Source organism: Leptonychotes weddellii, chromosome 6 (genome assembly GCF_054177405.1).
Source record: "Leptonychotes weddellii isolate Sample4059 chromosome 6, ASM5417740v2, whole genome shotgun sequence".
Classification (NCBI taxonomy): domain Eukaryota; kingdom Metazoa; phylum Chordata; class Mammalia; order Carnivora; family Phocidae; genus Leptonychotes; species Leptonychotes weddellii.
Window position 1 is genome coordinate 112,825,019 of NC_138374.1, and position 16,208 is coordinate 112,841,226.

Sequence of the window (16,208 nt, forward strand, 5' to 3'; positions counted from 1 at the left end):
CCACAAGCGTGTGCTGGTCACTTCCTCCAAGGACAATCCACGGAGATAGGGCTTTTCACATGGGGAATTCCATGGTCAAAGGCAGTTTTCAGGACTTCCCAGCCAGCAGTGGGGGAAGGGGGGCATCTCTCTCCTCCCAGAACTGACGTCAGGCTCTGGAACCCCCACCCCCTACCCTTATCTACATAGCTCATAGGTCGTCCTCTCCTTCTCCAAAGAGGCCAGAGTGGGGATCCAGGGGGATCCCTGGCCCCAGACCAGCAGGTTTGTAAATCACACCCTGACATTTCAGGTTTATTCCCATTCATATATACCCACTGAGCACATGCCATGCCAGACCACTCTAGGGGAAGGCAGAAAACAAATGAGGTAATCACACTCATACCCTCAAAAACCGAGGGTGGTGGTTCCCTGGCTTTGGGTTTTTACTAACGAATAATATGTTTTAAATATGAATACCCTGGGGCGCCTGGGTGGCTCAGTCAGTTAAGCAGCTGCCTTCGGCTCAGGTCATGATCCCAGGGTCGTGGGATGGAGCCCCCCCGTCCGGCTCCCTGCTCAGCGGGAAGCCTGCTTCTCCCTCCATCTGCCGCTCCTTTAAAAAAATATATGAATACCCAAATGGTGTTGATACCATTTTATTTTGCAAAGTATGAACATTAAAAAACAATGACTACCTACCCTGCTCCCACTCCATAAGTAAAGAATATGTTAGTACTAAAATCATAACATTAAGGCATGCATAATTTTAGAACAAAGGAGAGCCCTTGTCACTGAGTACATTAAGCTTTATGGAAACTTCCACCACAGCAGCCCTCGCTTGCCCATCGTGCAGCCGTTGAAACGTGGGTCACAAAGAGCTAGCGAATCAGGAGAGTTGTGTCTGGGAAGCACCCGTACAAGGGACACACCGGCATCCGCCCCACCGGGGACAGGCAAGACACTGCCTGCTGTGTGTGCACACACACCAGGCTCACCTTCAGATGGACAGCCGCGAGCATTCACACGCACGCACACACACGCACACACACACATCCCCTCCCCCAGGGGCTCCTAGGTTGGAACACCCGGCCCCCAGATGAGGCCATACTTCTCTCTCAGACCTGGAGTAGAGGGCGGCCTCGCCCGGTCTGTGCGGACCAGTGAGGGGGTACTTGCTGGCACTAGGGCCAGATGCGTGCTGGGCCGGCCCAGAGGTGGGCCACCTGCTCAGGTCACTGGACCTCTGCCTCTGGCTGGGATACCAAAACTCTACCCACATCCAGTTTTTTCAGGAGACTGGGGGTCCAAGGACCCATGTTTTCATCCCAATTATATCTGTGACCTTCAACAAATCACTTTCCCTCTCTGGGCCTGCAGACATTGACCATAGTTCTCCGGTGCCAGGGCCCCGGGGCTACAGGGACTCACTCTTCTCAGCCTCAGGGGACCCACAGGCCAGCTTAGGATTGTGTCTTGGGAGTAAGGGGATACCCTTGTTCCTCAGCTCCAGTGAAGGAGCCTCGGCCGGCAAGCTTCGGGGGTTTTTGAGGCGAGAGCCCCGATGTGGTCAGGAGAGGACCTGCCATCTGCACGGGTCCCAGCAACCTGTCCCAGTTTTCAGTAGCTTGATCACCCACCTGGAATGAAACTGCCCCCCTGGCTGCCCAGCCCAGATCCCTGCGGGGAGTCTGACTCACCTCGTGGGGGGCCTCTGGGGCTAATGTTTAACTCAGCTCCCTTCCTCCGCAGGCCCTTTAGTCCCAGCAGCCCTGGACACTGGGCCTGCCCTGATCGCCCTGCTGGGGGTGGGCTCCAGACAGACAGGGGCCCAGCCTCCCGCCCCCCATGGAGACAGGGACTTCATGGGGAGGGAGAGGCAGCTGCGGGCGTCCTGAGGGCTCTGGGACAGGCAGGGGTGGTAGCAGGGGGCATTTTGCCCTGGTCATTCCTACCAAGGCGGGAGGAGCACCAGATCCATCTCCAGCTGCACAAGAGATACTTACTCAGCTTTGCCACAGGCATCCCAAAAAATCCTCCGTCCCTCCACCCCCAGTTCTGGCCCTGGTGTTGGAGGAAGACCTCTCCTTTGCTCAGTTGGGTGGCATTTGCATCTCATTTGAAGGTTTTCCCTTTCGGTGGGGATATTGGAATTCCTCAGGTGCATATGCAGGGCTCCTGACCCCCAGCTGTGTCCCTTCTGGAAAGTGGTTGGTTGGGTTCCCTGTGGCAGAAAACCTAGGCTGACCTAGGTTCCAAGTGCTGGTGTGCAGCTCTCAAACCCTACAGCTCCAGGTGGATTAATTCACCTCTCCCAGCCTCCAGGTCCTCAACCTGCAATCCAAGATAAGAGTATTGGAGTACCGGGGCGCCTGGGTGGCTCAGTCGTTAGGCGTCTGCCTTCGGCTCAGGTCGTGATCCCAGGGTCCTGGGATCGAGTCCCCGCATCGGGCTCCCTGCTCGGCGGGAAGCCTGCTTCTCCCTCTCCCACTCCCCCTGCTTGTGTTCCTGCTCTCGCTATCTCTCTCTCTGTCAAATAAATAAATAAAATCTTAAAAAAAAAAAAAAAAAGAGTATTGGAGTACCTGGGTGGCTCAGTCCACTGAGTGGCTGACTCTTGCTTTCGGCTCAGGCCATGCATGATCTCAGGGTCCTGGGACTGAGCCCCCTCCCCCCCAGTTGGGCTCTGCACTGAGCGGGGAATCTGCCTGGGGATTCTCTCTCTATCTCTCTTTCCCCTCTCCCTCTGCCCCTCCTTCTGCTCTCTCTCTCTCAAATAAATAAATACATCTTTAAAAAAAAGAGTGTCTACTTCTTAGCATTTTGTGAGAATGTAATGATATAATTCTGATAAAGCATTGAGCATCATTTTTATTATTACTAAAATAGTGAGTAAGCATATGGACTCTGACTGCCTGGGTCAAACCTTGGCACCTCCATGCACTTGCTGTGTGACCATGGGAGGGCAGGCGTTAACCTCTCTGTGCCCCTTTCTCAGAGGGGCATCGTGAAGGTGAAATGTGAAGATGTGTAGAGTGGCGCCCGGCATATACTCAATGGGAGGTGTTTTTAGTGGGAGGCCCAGCTCCCAGCTCAGCTCCCCCTGTATCCCGTCCAGTGTTGGCCCTCCGTGGTGAAAGGGAGTAGACTCATGGCTCTCCAGATACCATGCCTCCCACCCAGGCCCTGTTCACAGCTACGACTCTACTAGGAGCCCCCTCCCAGAGGTTGCTCTTCCCCGCAAAGCAGCCCTGTGACAGAGCCTACCTCCTCCCTCACCCACTCAGTTCCCATGGTCTTCACTCTCAGGAAGCGTTTTGCCCCTTTGCCCTTGCTCCGCTCTCCCAGGAGATGGATTGGTTCTAGCCCTGCTGGGAAGCAAGAGGGACCAGACGATGACCTCCAGAAAGCCTCCACACGGGCCGGGCCATGGCACTTTCCCAGAGGGCCCTTGCCTTGGGTGTGTTGAGTTGGCCCCGCAGGCTTTCTGCACCCGGGTGTTTGTTTTGAGTCAGGCCTGGGGCTGGTCTCCGGCTTTTGTAGGACAGGGTGGAGACCCCAGTCTGCCAGGGCCCCAGGTTAATAGTTGACTGGCAGAACTGAGATTTGGCTCTGGAACTTGGGGCCAGGCTCTCTCCAAGGGCTGAGCAGAGACAGAGCAAGGAGACCATGCTTTGGACCCAGGCCAGCCGGGAGGAGCTCTGTGAGGCAGGGCAGGGTGGGTTTCTGTGGCTGCCTGGGCATGAAGCCCAACCCCATCCTCTGTGGCGCGGACTGGCCCCATCAGGTTCTCCAGCTTTGCATGTGTGTGTATGAGAGAGACTGGGTGTGTTTGTGCCTAAGGGTTTCTGTGTACGGTAGGAGCTGTTCTCTTTGCACACAACTGCCCTTCTGCCTCCTGGGCTGTTTGTAGCAAGGACCCCGGGTAGAGAGCTGCCTCGCCTACCCCATCCCAAGTTGCTGGTCCCTGCAGGGGCCGATGGGCTGAGCAGCCCTGGCTGCTAGACCCTGCCCCAGGGAGTAGCCGGCACTGCCCTTTGTACCCAGCTTCTCGTATTTATGGCAAATAATACACTGGGAGCAGAGGGCAGAACAGGGAGTCACAGGGCGGGAGGAAGGGGGACTCCTCAGGCAGCTCAGCCTCTCCTGGGACCAGTGCTGAGGTGGTTAAAAGTCAAAGGGCCCCGGTTTTGTAGGCTTAGTTCAGGAGTCGCCAGGACACTGCCCTGAAAAGCCAGGCTCTGCTCTTCCCAGAACTTTGGTCTCTGCTCCAGAGAAGCCACTCTCCTCGGTATGTGGGAGGGCAGGGAGGGAGGCTGCCCCTCCCCCCATTCCACCCCAGCAGGCTCGCACCCCTCACTATGCTTTGGGTCCAGGTATCAGTGGGATGGAGGAAGAACCAGACCTAGAGGACAGATCACTGGCCGGCCCACCTCGAGGACAGTGGATCTGGAGGATGTGACCTGGAGGATATGACCAGTCCAGGAGTGTGAAGAGAAAATGACTGGGAGGAGGGTGCATGAGGGTGGAGCGAGCAGGGGTCAGGACAGGAGGCCCCCTGGGGCTGCGATGGGGGAAAGGCGCCACCTCGTGGCAAGACATAGAACTGCAAGGTGTCCCCACCCCCTGGGCCAGGGTGCGGATTAACTCCCGCCCTGTGCCTGTAGGACCAGGTGAGGGCCTGAAAGCACCCTGACCTCTCAGTCCAGAAAAGTCAGGAACATCCAGCAGCTACCAGCGGGAGGTGATCCAGGTTTGCGGAGAAAGGGAACTGTGAAATCAAGCAGGACAAGGGGCTCGAATGGAGAGGCCCATCTTGATGGCTGGAATCATTAGGAGGGGCTGGGGCTATTGCAGAGGGTAGGGCTTCGGTAATCTGAGCATCCTGGGTTGTGAGGGGGTGCTGTGTGATGTCACTGGGACTGAGCAGAATGGGTCCCAGAGGGGCCTTAGCAGACGGCTGCCAATTCCTTAGACCTCCATTCTGACCCCGAGCTCCCGCCTGGAGCCCAGCACACCCATCTCTCCAGATTCCCTGTCTCTTTCTCCTGAGCACTCACAGCCAGAGTTACAGAAATGACCAGGACCCTGGTTTTTAATGGAAAAGCTGTGATACCTGGGGGCACTCTACATGTCACAGAAGTAGTGGAGGGATGTGGCAAGGGGCCAGAGGGAAGGTGCTCTCACACCTCTTCCTCCTCAGCTTGGCTACACCACGGCTGGCCGGGGTCTCCACCCTGCCAGGATGAGGTCTTCAGACACTGCTCTCTGTCCTCTTGGGTGTCTGTTGAATCCCAGTTCCAGAGGAGGGCACTCAGGCTGGAGGGGAGAAGTGGGAACAGGATGGGAGGCTCCAGAAAGGCAGGGTGGGATGCAGAGAGGTAGGTGAGCCAGGTTGGAGGGAGGAGCGCAAACGGAAGCCCAGAGCACAGCGCAGCAAGCCGGCCTGTAGGGACAAAGAGGCAGAAGCCATCTTACCGATTTCCCCGTGGGACATACAGTTCTGGGACTTCTCACCCCTAGCACCCGCCCCCCCCACCCCGGGCTGGACCATCATCCAGAGGGGCTCCTATGAAGACTCAACCTCTCAGCCCAGGACCCGGGCTCCCTCCCCTCCCTTTCGGAACCCCTACCACGGCTGTCCACACTGTGGCTCCTCCACCGCGGCTGGTTAAGTCCCACCTCAGCCTTACAACGCACCCTTCTCCTGTATCTGCTAACACTTGCCCATCTCTTCCTCCTGTACCAGGGCTACGCGCCAGACCCCTGTCCTGTTGCACAGCCCCTCAGCACTCCCGTGGGGCTTTTATGCAGCCTCGCTTTGCTGCTTTCTCCAGCAATTTCCTCAGAGAAGGGCTGGTCTTGTCTTCTCTGAATGGAACACCCTGGGACCAGGGACTCTGAGTTTGGGGTACTTTACCAGGAGGTGTTTTTAAAAGCTTAGACTTTGAGAAAGTCAGAGCTGGAGGGCCTTCAGGGATCATCCAACCCAGTGGCTCTCAAGGTCTTGCGGGAGAATCACCCGGAGGGCTGTCCCCGCCCCGCCTCCCCCCACCCACCCACCGAGTTGCCGATTCAAGGGCTCACGGGTGAAGCCAGATCATTTGCTGGTGGAACTGATACTCCTGGACCGAGGACCACACTTGGAGAACACTGATCTGATACAGCCTCCAGTTTTATAGACGAGGGGAACAAAAAGTGTCCCAAAGCAAAAATGATGCGCCCAAGGTCTCCAGGGGCTGGAGCCAGGACCAAGCTGACCAGAGCTGACCCCCATCAATGCACCACACTGGGCCTGACCCACCGGCCATCGTCCTGGAGCCCCTATTATCTGTTAGATTCTGGTGGGCCCCAGAAAAAGGGAGCTGGTCTCTAAGTACCTCTTTTTTTTTTTTTTTTTTTAAAGATTTTTATTTATTTATTTGAGAGAGAGCACATGAGAAGGGGGAGGGTCAGAGGGAGAAGCAGACTCCCTGCCGAGCAGGGAGCCCGATGCGGGACTCGATCCAGGGACTCCAGGATCATGACCTGAGCCGAAGGCAGTCACTTAACCAACTGAGCCACCCAGGCGCCCTCTAGGTACCTCTACTGTGAGGTTGGAGACTTGGCGGCATCAAACATCTTCTTCCGGCCTTCCATCCCAGACATGGCCTCCACGTTCTTCCTCCAGTCACCCACCTCCACGGGCCGTTCCTATTGGGGGGCCACACACACAAACACACACACACACACACACACACACACATGTCAGAGACTGAGCAGGCTGGAGGGCCCCCAGGCACAAGAGCAACTAGGTGAGGGGAAAGTCAGCCTCTTCGAAAAGAGGAAATCCCAACACCCCTGCCCAACTGGGGAGGCCCAAGGACACATTTGGGGTAGACACTGGACAAGCTAAGGCTCCACTAGAAGAAGGAAGCTGTGTCGGCTGGGAGTTCTGGATGATCGCAGTGGGATGCCGGGGTCAGTTCCCACCCCAGTGAACCACAGCCCAGCCTTGCCTCCAGACCCACGCCAACCTCCTGGTCTGGTGCTTCAAGGCCACCTCTTCTAAGAAGCCTACCTCCTCCCTAAACTGGCTCGTTTTCCATTTTACCCGCATACTACCTGCCATCTCTTCTCTTTATGAAGTTCTCTGGGCCAGAGACCATGTCTTTCATTCATGTTCCTTCTAGAGCCCATCCATTCTGAGCACATATATTGAGTTCAATCAGCTTTGAGTGATTTGTTGCTGAATGAGTGATTGAACTCAGTTCTCTAATGTCTGTGCTCGTGTGTCCTATGACCACAATGACCTGCTGTCTTCTTTTCCCCAGTAGTGACAGAAGGCACTATCTCCCTGGTCACCCCAACTCTACATTCTCTTCACACTGGGTGCAGTTTCTACTTTATTGCTTGGTCTGGCTTCCTCTAGGTCCTGGTTTCCTTCTCAGATTGAGAGCAGCCTGAGGGAAGGGAGCAAGTCTTCTTTCTCCCAAAACAGAATCACAAGACTTCATCACTGGTCTCCCAGAGGGTTCTAGAATGTTCTAGCAGTCTGTCTGGCCTCCAACAGGAGCCCCTGCCTGAGGCTATGTGACAGAGTGACAGGTGATAGGACAGGGGGTGAAAGGTTCTGAGAAGAGGAGTCCTCACCTTCTCTGTGTCTTCCTTCTTCACTGACTTCAGGTTGGCCCGCAGATCCATAGACACCTTGTGCTTGGAGCCCAGTAGAGCCCGGAGCATGGCGTCAGCTGAGACCCGGACCCGACGCAGTGGTGGACGCTTGAATTTCCCACGGAGGTCCAGCACCTTCAGCTTCAGGTCCTTAATCTGCAGGTGAGAAGGAGCAGGGGTTCACGGGAGAGGGAGCACCCCCAGAGCACCCTTCCTGAGGATCTCAGACTTCTGGGGTCCCAGCCAAAGCTACACCCCACATTCATTCTCCAGCTTCCAGGCCAGACCCTCTGGGACACTCAGACCCCCCCATCACTTTCAGAATAGCCACAACGTGTTTGTTGATAAATGAATGAATGAGTAAATGGACAGATAAAGCCCATTAGCCATCTCTGTCATGGTTACGTGAGTAGATGGGGCAGCCCCGCCAAACTCAGCACAAGTCTGGCTTGAAAGCCCTCTTTGGAGTGTGGGGCTGCTTCCTCCTATTCCTGGGGCCCCATTCCTGCTTCTAACTAGTCCCTCCCGGTGAGCCTTCAAAGCAGTTCATTGAGAGCACAGCCTAAGTCCAGTGGGGTGGATAAAATTTCTAGGGTGCTATCTCTGGAGGGAATTCTGGGAAGATTCATGATGCCACAAATCATCATTCCTTCCGGGGAGAAATGGGAAGGAACAGAGTGGTCTCTGATCCCGCCCCCTCCCCTCCTCCCTGCTTGAACAAGCACCCAGGAGCAGCCCACGAGAGCAGCCAGGGGTTCTGCCCTCCATGTTCTGCCCCACCACATGGGAGCAGGGTCAGCATGGAGCTCCCGCTCCCACGCCCCTCGCCGAGGGAGCGCTGAGCACCGCAGTGGGGGGCAGCGACCAGCCCTGCTCCCACAACCACCACTGTGCGACCCGGACCAAAGTTCTCAGCCTCTCTGAACCTCAGCATCCCCATTTGTAAAGTGCAGGTAATAACACCTCCTTTATCCACACGCGTGTAGGGAGGATCAAAGGATGTAATGCACATGAAAGCCATTCACAAAGGGAAGATGTTATTAACTAGCATGTGATTGTTTGTGTGGGTGAACAAAGAGGTGAAGAGCCCCTGTGGCAGGTTGAGAGGAAGTTTGTGTTTTTCATCTGTGTGGTTATCCTCTCTCTGCCCATCTCCAGCCCTAGGGGGCTGGAGTGGAGGGACCAGAGCTTCCCAAGTGGCCACTTGTGAAACCCTGCAGAAGGAGGGGGACCTAGTCGGCAGCTGCAGCATCAGTGCCCACGTCCCGGCCCCCCTGCCCATCGCCCCACCATGCACCTAGCCTGTGCTAGCCGTGCCCTCCCCTCCTGCCAGCTCACCTCCCTGGTGTTGTGGAGGCATTTGGCCTCAATGTCGTATCTCTCCTCATCCACCACCTCCACCTTGGCGTGCAGGTCCCGGCACAGGTCCTGGGGGAAGCCAGGTTAATCAGGCAGGAACAGAAAAGAGGAGAGAGGAGTCGTCTGGACCGCAGACTCCCTTTCCTGCCTCTTTGCCCAGTGCCTTTGCAAAACCTGCATTCTGGAAAGGAGCGGATACACCCCTTCTCTCTGAGGTTCATGGCTGCTGATAGCTCCCTGCATAAGCCCTTTGTTTTCCTTTCGGAATGTCATTGTTTTCTTTAAAAAGTTTTCTTACGATAAAAATAATATAAGCGAGTTGCAGAAAATGTGAAAGCTAGGTATGAAACAAAAAGAATAAACTACAAATAACAAGTGATGCCACCAGTGGGAGGTGACCCCTGGTGACATTTTGGTGTATTTCTTTCCAGTCTCTTTTCTCTGCAGTCGCTGGCATTGAAACAGTTATCAGTGTTTTTCAAACATTAAAAACCTATTTGTAGGGAAAGGACAGACAAGTCCTGAGGCTCCCTCCCCGCACTTGCGAAATGGAATCTACCAGCACCACCTCCCAGGGGCCTATGCGGTGACATGGGACCGTGTAAGGGAAGAGCCCCTTGAAAAGGAACAGAGCCCAGAGCTCCGGTATTAGTGCAGGCTCCTGCCACCTAGGCCCTGGGGTCAGCCCCGCAGACTCACCTGCAGGGCACTGAGGGACAGGCCACGGGTCTGCAGCGTGGGGATGCGCTCGGCCAGATAGCGCACCTTCTCAGCCTCCCGCTCCTCGTGCTCCTGCTCCCAGCACTCCTTGGCCTTGGCCAGCATCAGGCTCTGGACAGGACAGAGCCTGCTGAGCCAGGAGCCCAGGGCTCTCGTGCTCCCCACCCAGCATCAGGGCATGAGGGGAGGAGGACCCCGGGCTGGAGCCGGCTCTTGCCGCTGGCCCTACAAGCAACAAGTCCTCTCGCACTGGTCAGGGCCCCGACCAGGCAGCCCTAGGAGCGTGTGAATGAGCCGGTCCCGAGGCCTGCAGATGTGTGTGCTGCCTACAGGCAGGGCCAGGGAAGAACAAACACTGAGCCACCACACACAGCATCTCTCGGACCCTGGAGCTGTTTTCCCTCACAGTCCTCCTCGTACCCACTTCTGGCGTGTTTTGGCCCACAGAGCTCCAAAGAGAGAAACTCTGGCCAAGATAAAGCAAGGCCCTCCGGCCGCCACCAGTGGATTACCACCCTGAAGCTGGTCACTGCCTCCCCTCAAGAACCCGGGCAGGAGCCAGGTCTCCCTAGTTTCAGGTTTCTACTCGCTGACCACCCGGCTCCAGGCAATGGCCGGCCTCCCTCATCATCATCCTCACTTTGGCCTCCTTCGTCTTCACCCTCCCCCGACCCTCCACACCCCCGCAGAGTCTGCACCGCATCCCCTCTGTCTCCCACTGGATGTCCCCCCAGAGCCAGCCCAAAGCCTCACCTTCAGCAAGAGTTTGCGGGAGGCCGTGATCTTGGGCTTTCTCTGAGGGTGAGAAGGGGAGAGACAGGTGGTGAGATAGAGGCAGCAGAACTGAAAATCTGGTCTAGGCCAGCATGCGTGCCTGCCAGGTTCACCATGATTACCCAGAATCCTTGCCATAGGGTCCCTTAAAAGGCCCCTCATCTTTGTGATTTAACCCCTCAAATTCAAGGAATGCTGTAGTCAGTGACCTTGACCCTGACCTAGAGGCTGAAGCCCTCACTTTCAATCCTGCTACTAGTGCTGGTGGGATCCTGTGTGGGTCATGTGACCTCTGTGGGCACCTCCTTCCTCATCTATAAATAAGGATGCTGAGACCCACCTTCCTCAGTTCACAGGATTATTACAGACAGAATGACATCATGGACGTGCAAATCCTTTGAAAAGCATGAAACAGATGCACCTGCTTAGCGCTCTGGATAGTAATATACCAATACGTTGATGATCTGTCGTGTCCAGAAACAAGCTGTGAATTTCACACATCAAGAAGTGTATCTTTTTAGACATCACAACTTTTTTTAATGTCAACACCATCCATATTAATCTTTCTCAGCTATAAAAATATTGTTTTCTCTTCTTATTAAAAATACTTGATATATTCTTGCCAACTAGGTATGTTCTAATAAAAGTCTTAGCTTGCGGCAGCATCCCCCCAACTCCAGGGGAGGTGACGGTAAGGAGGGCTGTTCAACCTCTAACTAATGAGGTTGTGAGGCTTTCTGAGCACTTGTATCTCTTCTTGACCATAGGTCGTCGATTGTGGTTGCTGCCAGAGTGCGGCTATCTACTGGTACTGTGCTGTGTGCTGGGAGAGCAGAAGTGAGCAGGCTTTAAGGGAGAAAAGGGGCTTCATATTTCATGGATGGAATGTGTGACTTCTAACCTGACTGTTCAGAATGGTTTGTCTGTCCTTTCCTCTCCTAAAGCGAAGGCTGGGCTACATTTCAGGTTAGTGTGCTTGTGGGAGAAATGGCCTGTTGCTATGGTCATCACCACTCACGGTTTACACCCTGTCATGTACCCACGGCAAATGTTTCTTTGCAATGTTGTTTCCCCACCACCTGGTGAGCTTCTAGGCCATCTCGTTTGACCATCGATCAGTGGCGACTCACTTTAATATGAGCCTCAGCAAAACTGAGAAATTCATATGGTTATTGAAAAATGGTGTATGTGATTCTGAGAATCTCTGTGCCAAATGTCCCCTCCATCAGTGCTGCTAATTCCCACCCTTGCCAGTTCAGAGCCCGATCCCTGAGGTTCCTAACCCTGCACTGGACACACGCTGTGTTCTCGGTACTGTTTCAGGGTCAGAGTTATCTAAGACCTGAGGGGAGTGTAAGGACACCTCTTTGCTCCTCTCTCAATGTTTGGTCATTGGGCAGGGGTAGAATAACCCAATGATGATCCTTTGTTACTGGACTGACTCTGCAAAAAAACAGGATGGTCCCTCAGGGTTAGACAAGTGAGCAAGAATGGGTGAGATAGCCCACATCCCACTTACCTCGCTTCAGGCATCCACCACAGGAAAGACAGGAGGAGAGAGCAAAAGACAGAGTGTGAACAATTCAGATGACATATGCAACAGCAGGACCATGTGGATGAGCCCGGGCAGGGGCAGTGTGGTGACAACCATATACCAGAAGGACATCAGGCATCAGGCAGGGGGACCAGCTCAAGGGTTCCAGCAGAACAGAATAAAACTCCAGGGGCCCTCTGGGCTACTGGAGGTTCTTGCTGGGAGATGCTGGCCATTGTAAGTTGGGGAGGAGTGCTGGAGATTCCGGGAAGCCTCAACATAGGGTTCCAGCATGGGAAAGCTCCCGTCCCTGGCCTCGTGGGCAAGTTCCCAAAGCTTTGTTCATCTGTTGGGCCAAAGCAGGACCATGGCCCGGCACACGCAATTCATCCTGCCTGCGCAGAGAAAAACTCTGTAAGAGGCCACAAAGGTCTTCCCCAGGGAGCCTGGAGCATGGGTTCTGCTCAAAGACTAGGAGGACACATGGTGGCACAGGGGACCTAGGTACTCAGGATTGCTCCTTCTGTGAAAACCTGTTCTCCTGGGAAGTTGCTTCAGGGCTTGGACAGATGGTGCCTCCCCTAGGGGGCTGAAATCTGCAGCAAAGGGCCTGGCTTCCTCCGAGCCCGAGAGAGGGACGAGGGACGGGGCTACTTACACTTCAGGCATGGTGGTGGTCGGGGGGGGCAGCACCTGGAGGCACAAAGCAAGCGTCAATGTGGGAAAGCTGTAACTCCTGCCTCCCAGCCCAGCTGGGCCTTGGGACTGTGTCAGCGCCCAGCCTGGGAGAGCCGGACAACAGGAGGAAGAAATCAGACAGAATGGATTCCAACAGGTCGGGATGGGATAAATATTTGTGCACTGATACTCTCTTTTTTTCGTTTATTCACTCATTCATTCATTCACTCATTCACTCACAAGAGAGAGAAATCTTAGAAAAGCAAAGAAACAATATAAGAACTGTAAGTGGCTCTGTTGGACAGGTATGTAGGGTGGGGATCTGCAAACTACAGCCCCCAGGCCAAATCTGCACCGCTGCCCGCCCCCCCCCCCCCCCCCGCCGCCTTTTGTTGCTTAAAGCGTTGTAAAATAAGGAATATGCAACAGAACGTTATGTGACCTGCAAAGCCTAAAACATTTACTATCAAGCTCTTTCCAGCAAGGTTTGCCAACCCTCATGGGGAACAGAATGGAATCCATAGAAATCTATTTGAAAAGTGAGGTCATGGGGCCCTCCACAACAGGCTGAGTTTAGAGTCTCTCCTGTGGACAAGGATGAAGTTCTCAGAGAGAGGAGAATCTGAAAGCGGAGTGGCACAGAGCAAAGATGAAATGCAGGTAACTGCCATATGGCACAACTCCAGGGGGCGCTATTCCTATGCTGGGCCATGTCCTGTGCCAGGGTGCAGTGTGAGGGGCAGCCCTGGGGTGGGGCGGGGAGGAGGCCCTGCACGGAGGGGCTGAAGCCAGCAGGTGAGGCAAATCCTGCCTTCTACTCTCATCTTCATCCTAACCCTCTCCAGGCCAGTTTTCTTCTCTGCAAAAATCGAGGTGAGATAGATTGTCGTCCACTTAAAAAAGCTCTTAAACCTTTTGTTCAAACCAAATTTTACTTGGAAGCAAAACAAATTCAAGCAATCCGAGCAAACGGCACAGGCTGAAGGGGGTACGTAGGAGCCCGTGGCCCTCTGTGAAGACCCCGGGCTGTGGAGCACAGTTTGAAGTCCCCTGACTGTGTTGTCCTGGGGCTCCCTTTAGTCCCAACAGTTGGGGGACCCAGGCCAAGAAGGGGGTCCTTGAGGCGGCACAGGGGGATACTCCAAAGCCAGACCCAACTCACCATCTTGCCTGGGCCTGGACAAAGAGCATTCTAATAGAGGGTGGGGATTGTGCAAAAGATCAGGGGAAGAAGGACAACTCTGGTGGGAGCAAGTGTGCGAGGCAGGACAGGAATCTGGAGCTGGGTTGTGTGTATTTGGCGGGGCGGGGGCGGGGCGGGGGGGACATGGAGCACAGGATCAGGAGTTTGAATTTGGCCCAGGAACCTGGTTTGGTACAGGGGAGGGCAGAATCCAAAGGACAATTGTAAAGTGGCTACCAGTCATTTCATTCCAGAGCCACCTCCTGTCTCTGCCTTAATTCTCTCCTTTCCCTATGTGCCCGTGAAGCCTCCTTCCCCAGCCCATGAGTGGGGCTCAGCCACCTGTCCTGAATCTCCCCCCAACTGTCAGAAAGCCCTCTGGGCCTCCCACCTCTGCCTCTGCCACCTAGGGAGGGTGAGGCCTGGGGCGGAAGAGGGGGAAAGGGAGTGTGACCCCAGAGTCTCAGCTGTCACCCCGGGGCACAGAGGGAGAGGTAGGATCCAATCCATAAATTCCCCAGATATTTGGCTGAAATTAGATTTTATCACCAGCTGTTTATTCTGAGGGCTCCACTCCTCGGACGACTAGCAAGGCAGTCCAAAGAGAAACACTAGCCGGTGAAGAAACACCTCCAGGTCCGTCTGTCTGTCATCACTGCCCAGCCGTGATGCCAGTCCCCAGGGGGCAGCAGGTCTCAGCTGAGTGGGGATGTGCCTCACCCTTGGCAGGCATTTGGCCATGGTCACGCCTCCCTCAGAGAGCCCACTGTCACCAGCATGGGGCCCTGCTGGCCCAGGCCAGCCTCGGCCTCCTGCCAAGCTGCAGGGCCTGCCCCCCAGCTTGCCCCCCTGACAAATGCCAGGCCCAGGGGTCCCCAGCCTGTGCTTTGATACCCACCAGATGGGACCCCTTGACAGGTCCTGTGGAAGACAAGCAGAAACCTGATAAGAAGTCAGGATGCAGATAGCAAATGTGAGGTTAGAGGGCCGGCATTCCATCTCCCCCACAAGTAGCAAGAGAGGAGACAGTTAGAAAATCCACCCCTGGAGGGAGGGAGTGAAGGATGGCCAGGGGTTGACTCAGAGCTAGGCTTTCTTTTCCCTGAGGCCCTGCAGGGTAGACTGGGAATATCAACTAGACTGGGAGACTGAGGCTGAGCGTATGAGTGTCTGTGTGTAATTGAGTGTGTGTGTGGGTGTGTGTGTGTGTGTCTATAGGGACAGGAACTGATCTTTTTGCACACCTGATAATCAGGGACACAAATTTCTGGTTAGGCTCATGTTCTTCCCTCTGCTCCCCACCCCCTGACCTTGGACCCAAGTTCAAGGGCATCCCAGTCCTCTTTGACTGATCATTAGCAAGCATTGTACTCCTACACCCCCCACACCCCTGTCTTGAGGTCTTAGCAGGAAAGCCTAACCTCAGAACCGCTGTGGGACAATCTCCCAAACCCAGTGTCTGGTGCTGCCTTTAGCCCCCACCCCACCCCCAGCCATGGATCCCAATATAGAAGTTCCCCTCTGTTTTGCATTCAGAGACTCTCATGCCCCAACCCCAAATGCTGTCACCATCAGCCTTCCCTCTAGAGGCCCCCACCAACTACTTTCTACTCCTCAGAGCCAGGAGCGGTGGACAGCGGGGTTGGCAGTCTGCCCTCACCCACTCTTGCCCTGCTATACAGATGGGCGTGCAAGGGGAGCCAAGCACGTCCCTCGGAGACCAAGAACAAAGAGGCAAGATGGTTTCCTCAGTCCGCAGGGGCTGGGATCTGGTCTACTAGGCTCCCCCCAAGTCCCACACACCAGAGCACCTTCTTTGTCCTCTGCTGCAGCCATCGCCCACTTTAATTGCTCACCAGGCTCTTCCTAAACTTCCCAACGCAGCTCCGCCGCCCAGCTCTCTGATTCCCAATGCCACCCCCTGCCTCAAGGCGCCCTCTCCCTCTGGGACCTGCTGGGCAGCCTGGTGTATAATATAATCCCCAGGCTCTACCCCGGGGCCCCTTGAGCAGCCTGGGGGGAAATTCTGCTCCTGGCTCTTAGCCTGAAAATGGGCAGTGGGGATTTTACCTCCAGTAACTGTTTTGCAGGAGAGAGGTCATTCCACAGGATAAAACACTGTGGGAGCATCTTAGAACTGTTCCCTCAGCCAACCCAAAGGTACAGGCCATGCATGATACAGGTCTTCTTCCATCTCCACGCCCTGGTGGTCTCCTCTAACTCAAGCCCCAGTTTCTCTCTCAGGGCTCGACCTAGATCCAAAGTCCTGGGCTGCAGACACTTACCTCGTTCAGGCTCTGTGAGCTGGGCTGGCCTGTGTCTCGCTGT

At 55.1% G+C, this 16,208-nt stretch overlaps 1 protein-coding gene across 2 annotated transcripts; it reads right to left on the reverse strand.

Moving 5' to 3' along the window:
- Positions 1 to 5,047: 5,047 nt before the first annotated feature.
- TNNI1 (troponin I1, slow skeletal type) lies at positions 5,048 to 16,208 on the reverse strand. 2 transcript variants are annotated; one of them, XM_081823055.1, is made up of 8 exons: positions 16,166 to 16,208; positions 12,674 to 12,712; positions 10,465 to 10,506; positions 9,691 to 9,822; positions 8,971 to 9,060; positions 7,612 to 7,788; positions 6,563 to 6,672; positions 5,048 to 5,425 (listed from the first exon to the last, which is right to left on the reverse strand). In XM_081823055.1, the coding sequence occupies exons 4-7, from the start codon at positions 9,814 to 9,816 to the stop codon at positions 6,565 to 6,567; spliced, it is 501 nt and encodes a 166-aa protein (XP_081679181.1). In that variant the 5' UTR covers positions 9,817 to 9,822; positions 10,465 to 10,506; positions 12,674 to 12,712; positions 16,166 to 16,208; the 3' UTR covers positions 5,048 to 5,425; positions 6,563 to 6,564. The 2 variants fall into 2 exon arrangements, with proteins under 2 accessions (XP_081679181.1, XP_030893585.2); XM_031037725.2 differs by lacking the exons at positions 12,674 to 12,712; positions 16,166 to 16,208 and adding an exon at positions 12,005 to 12,418.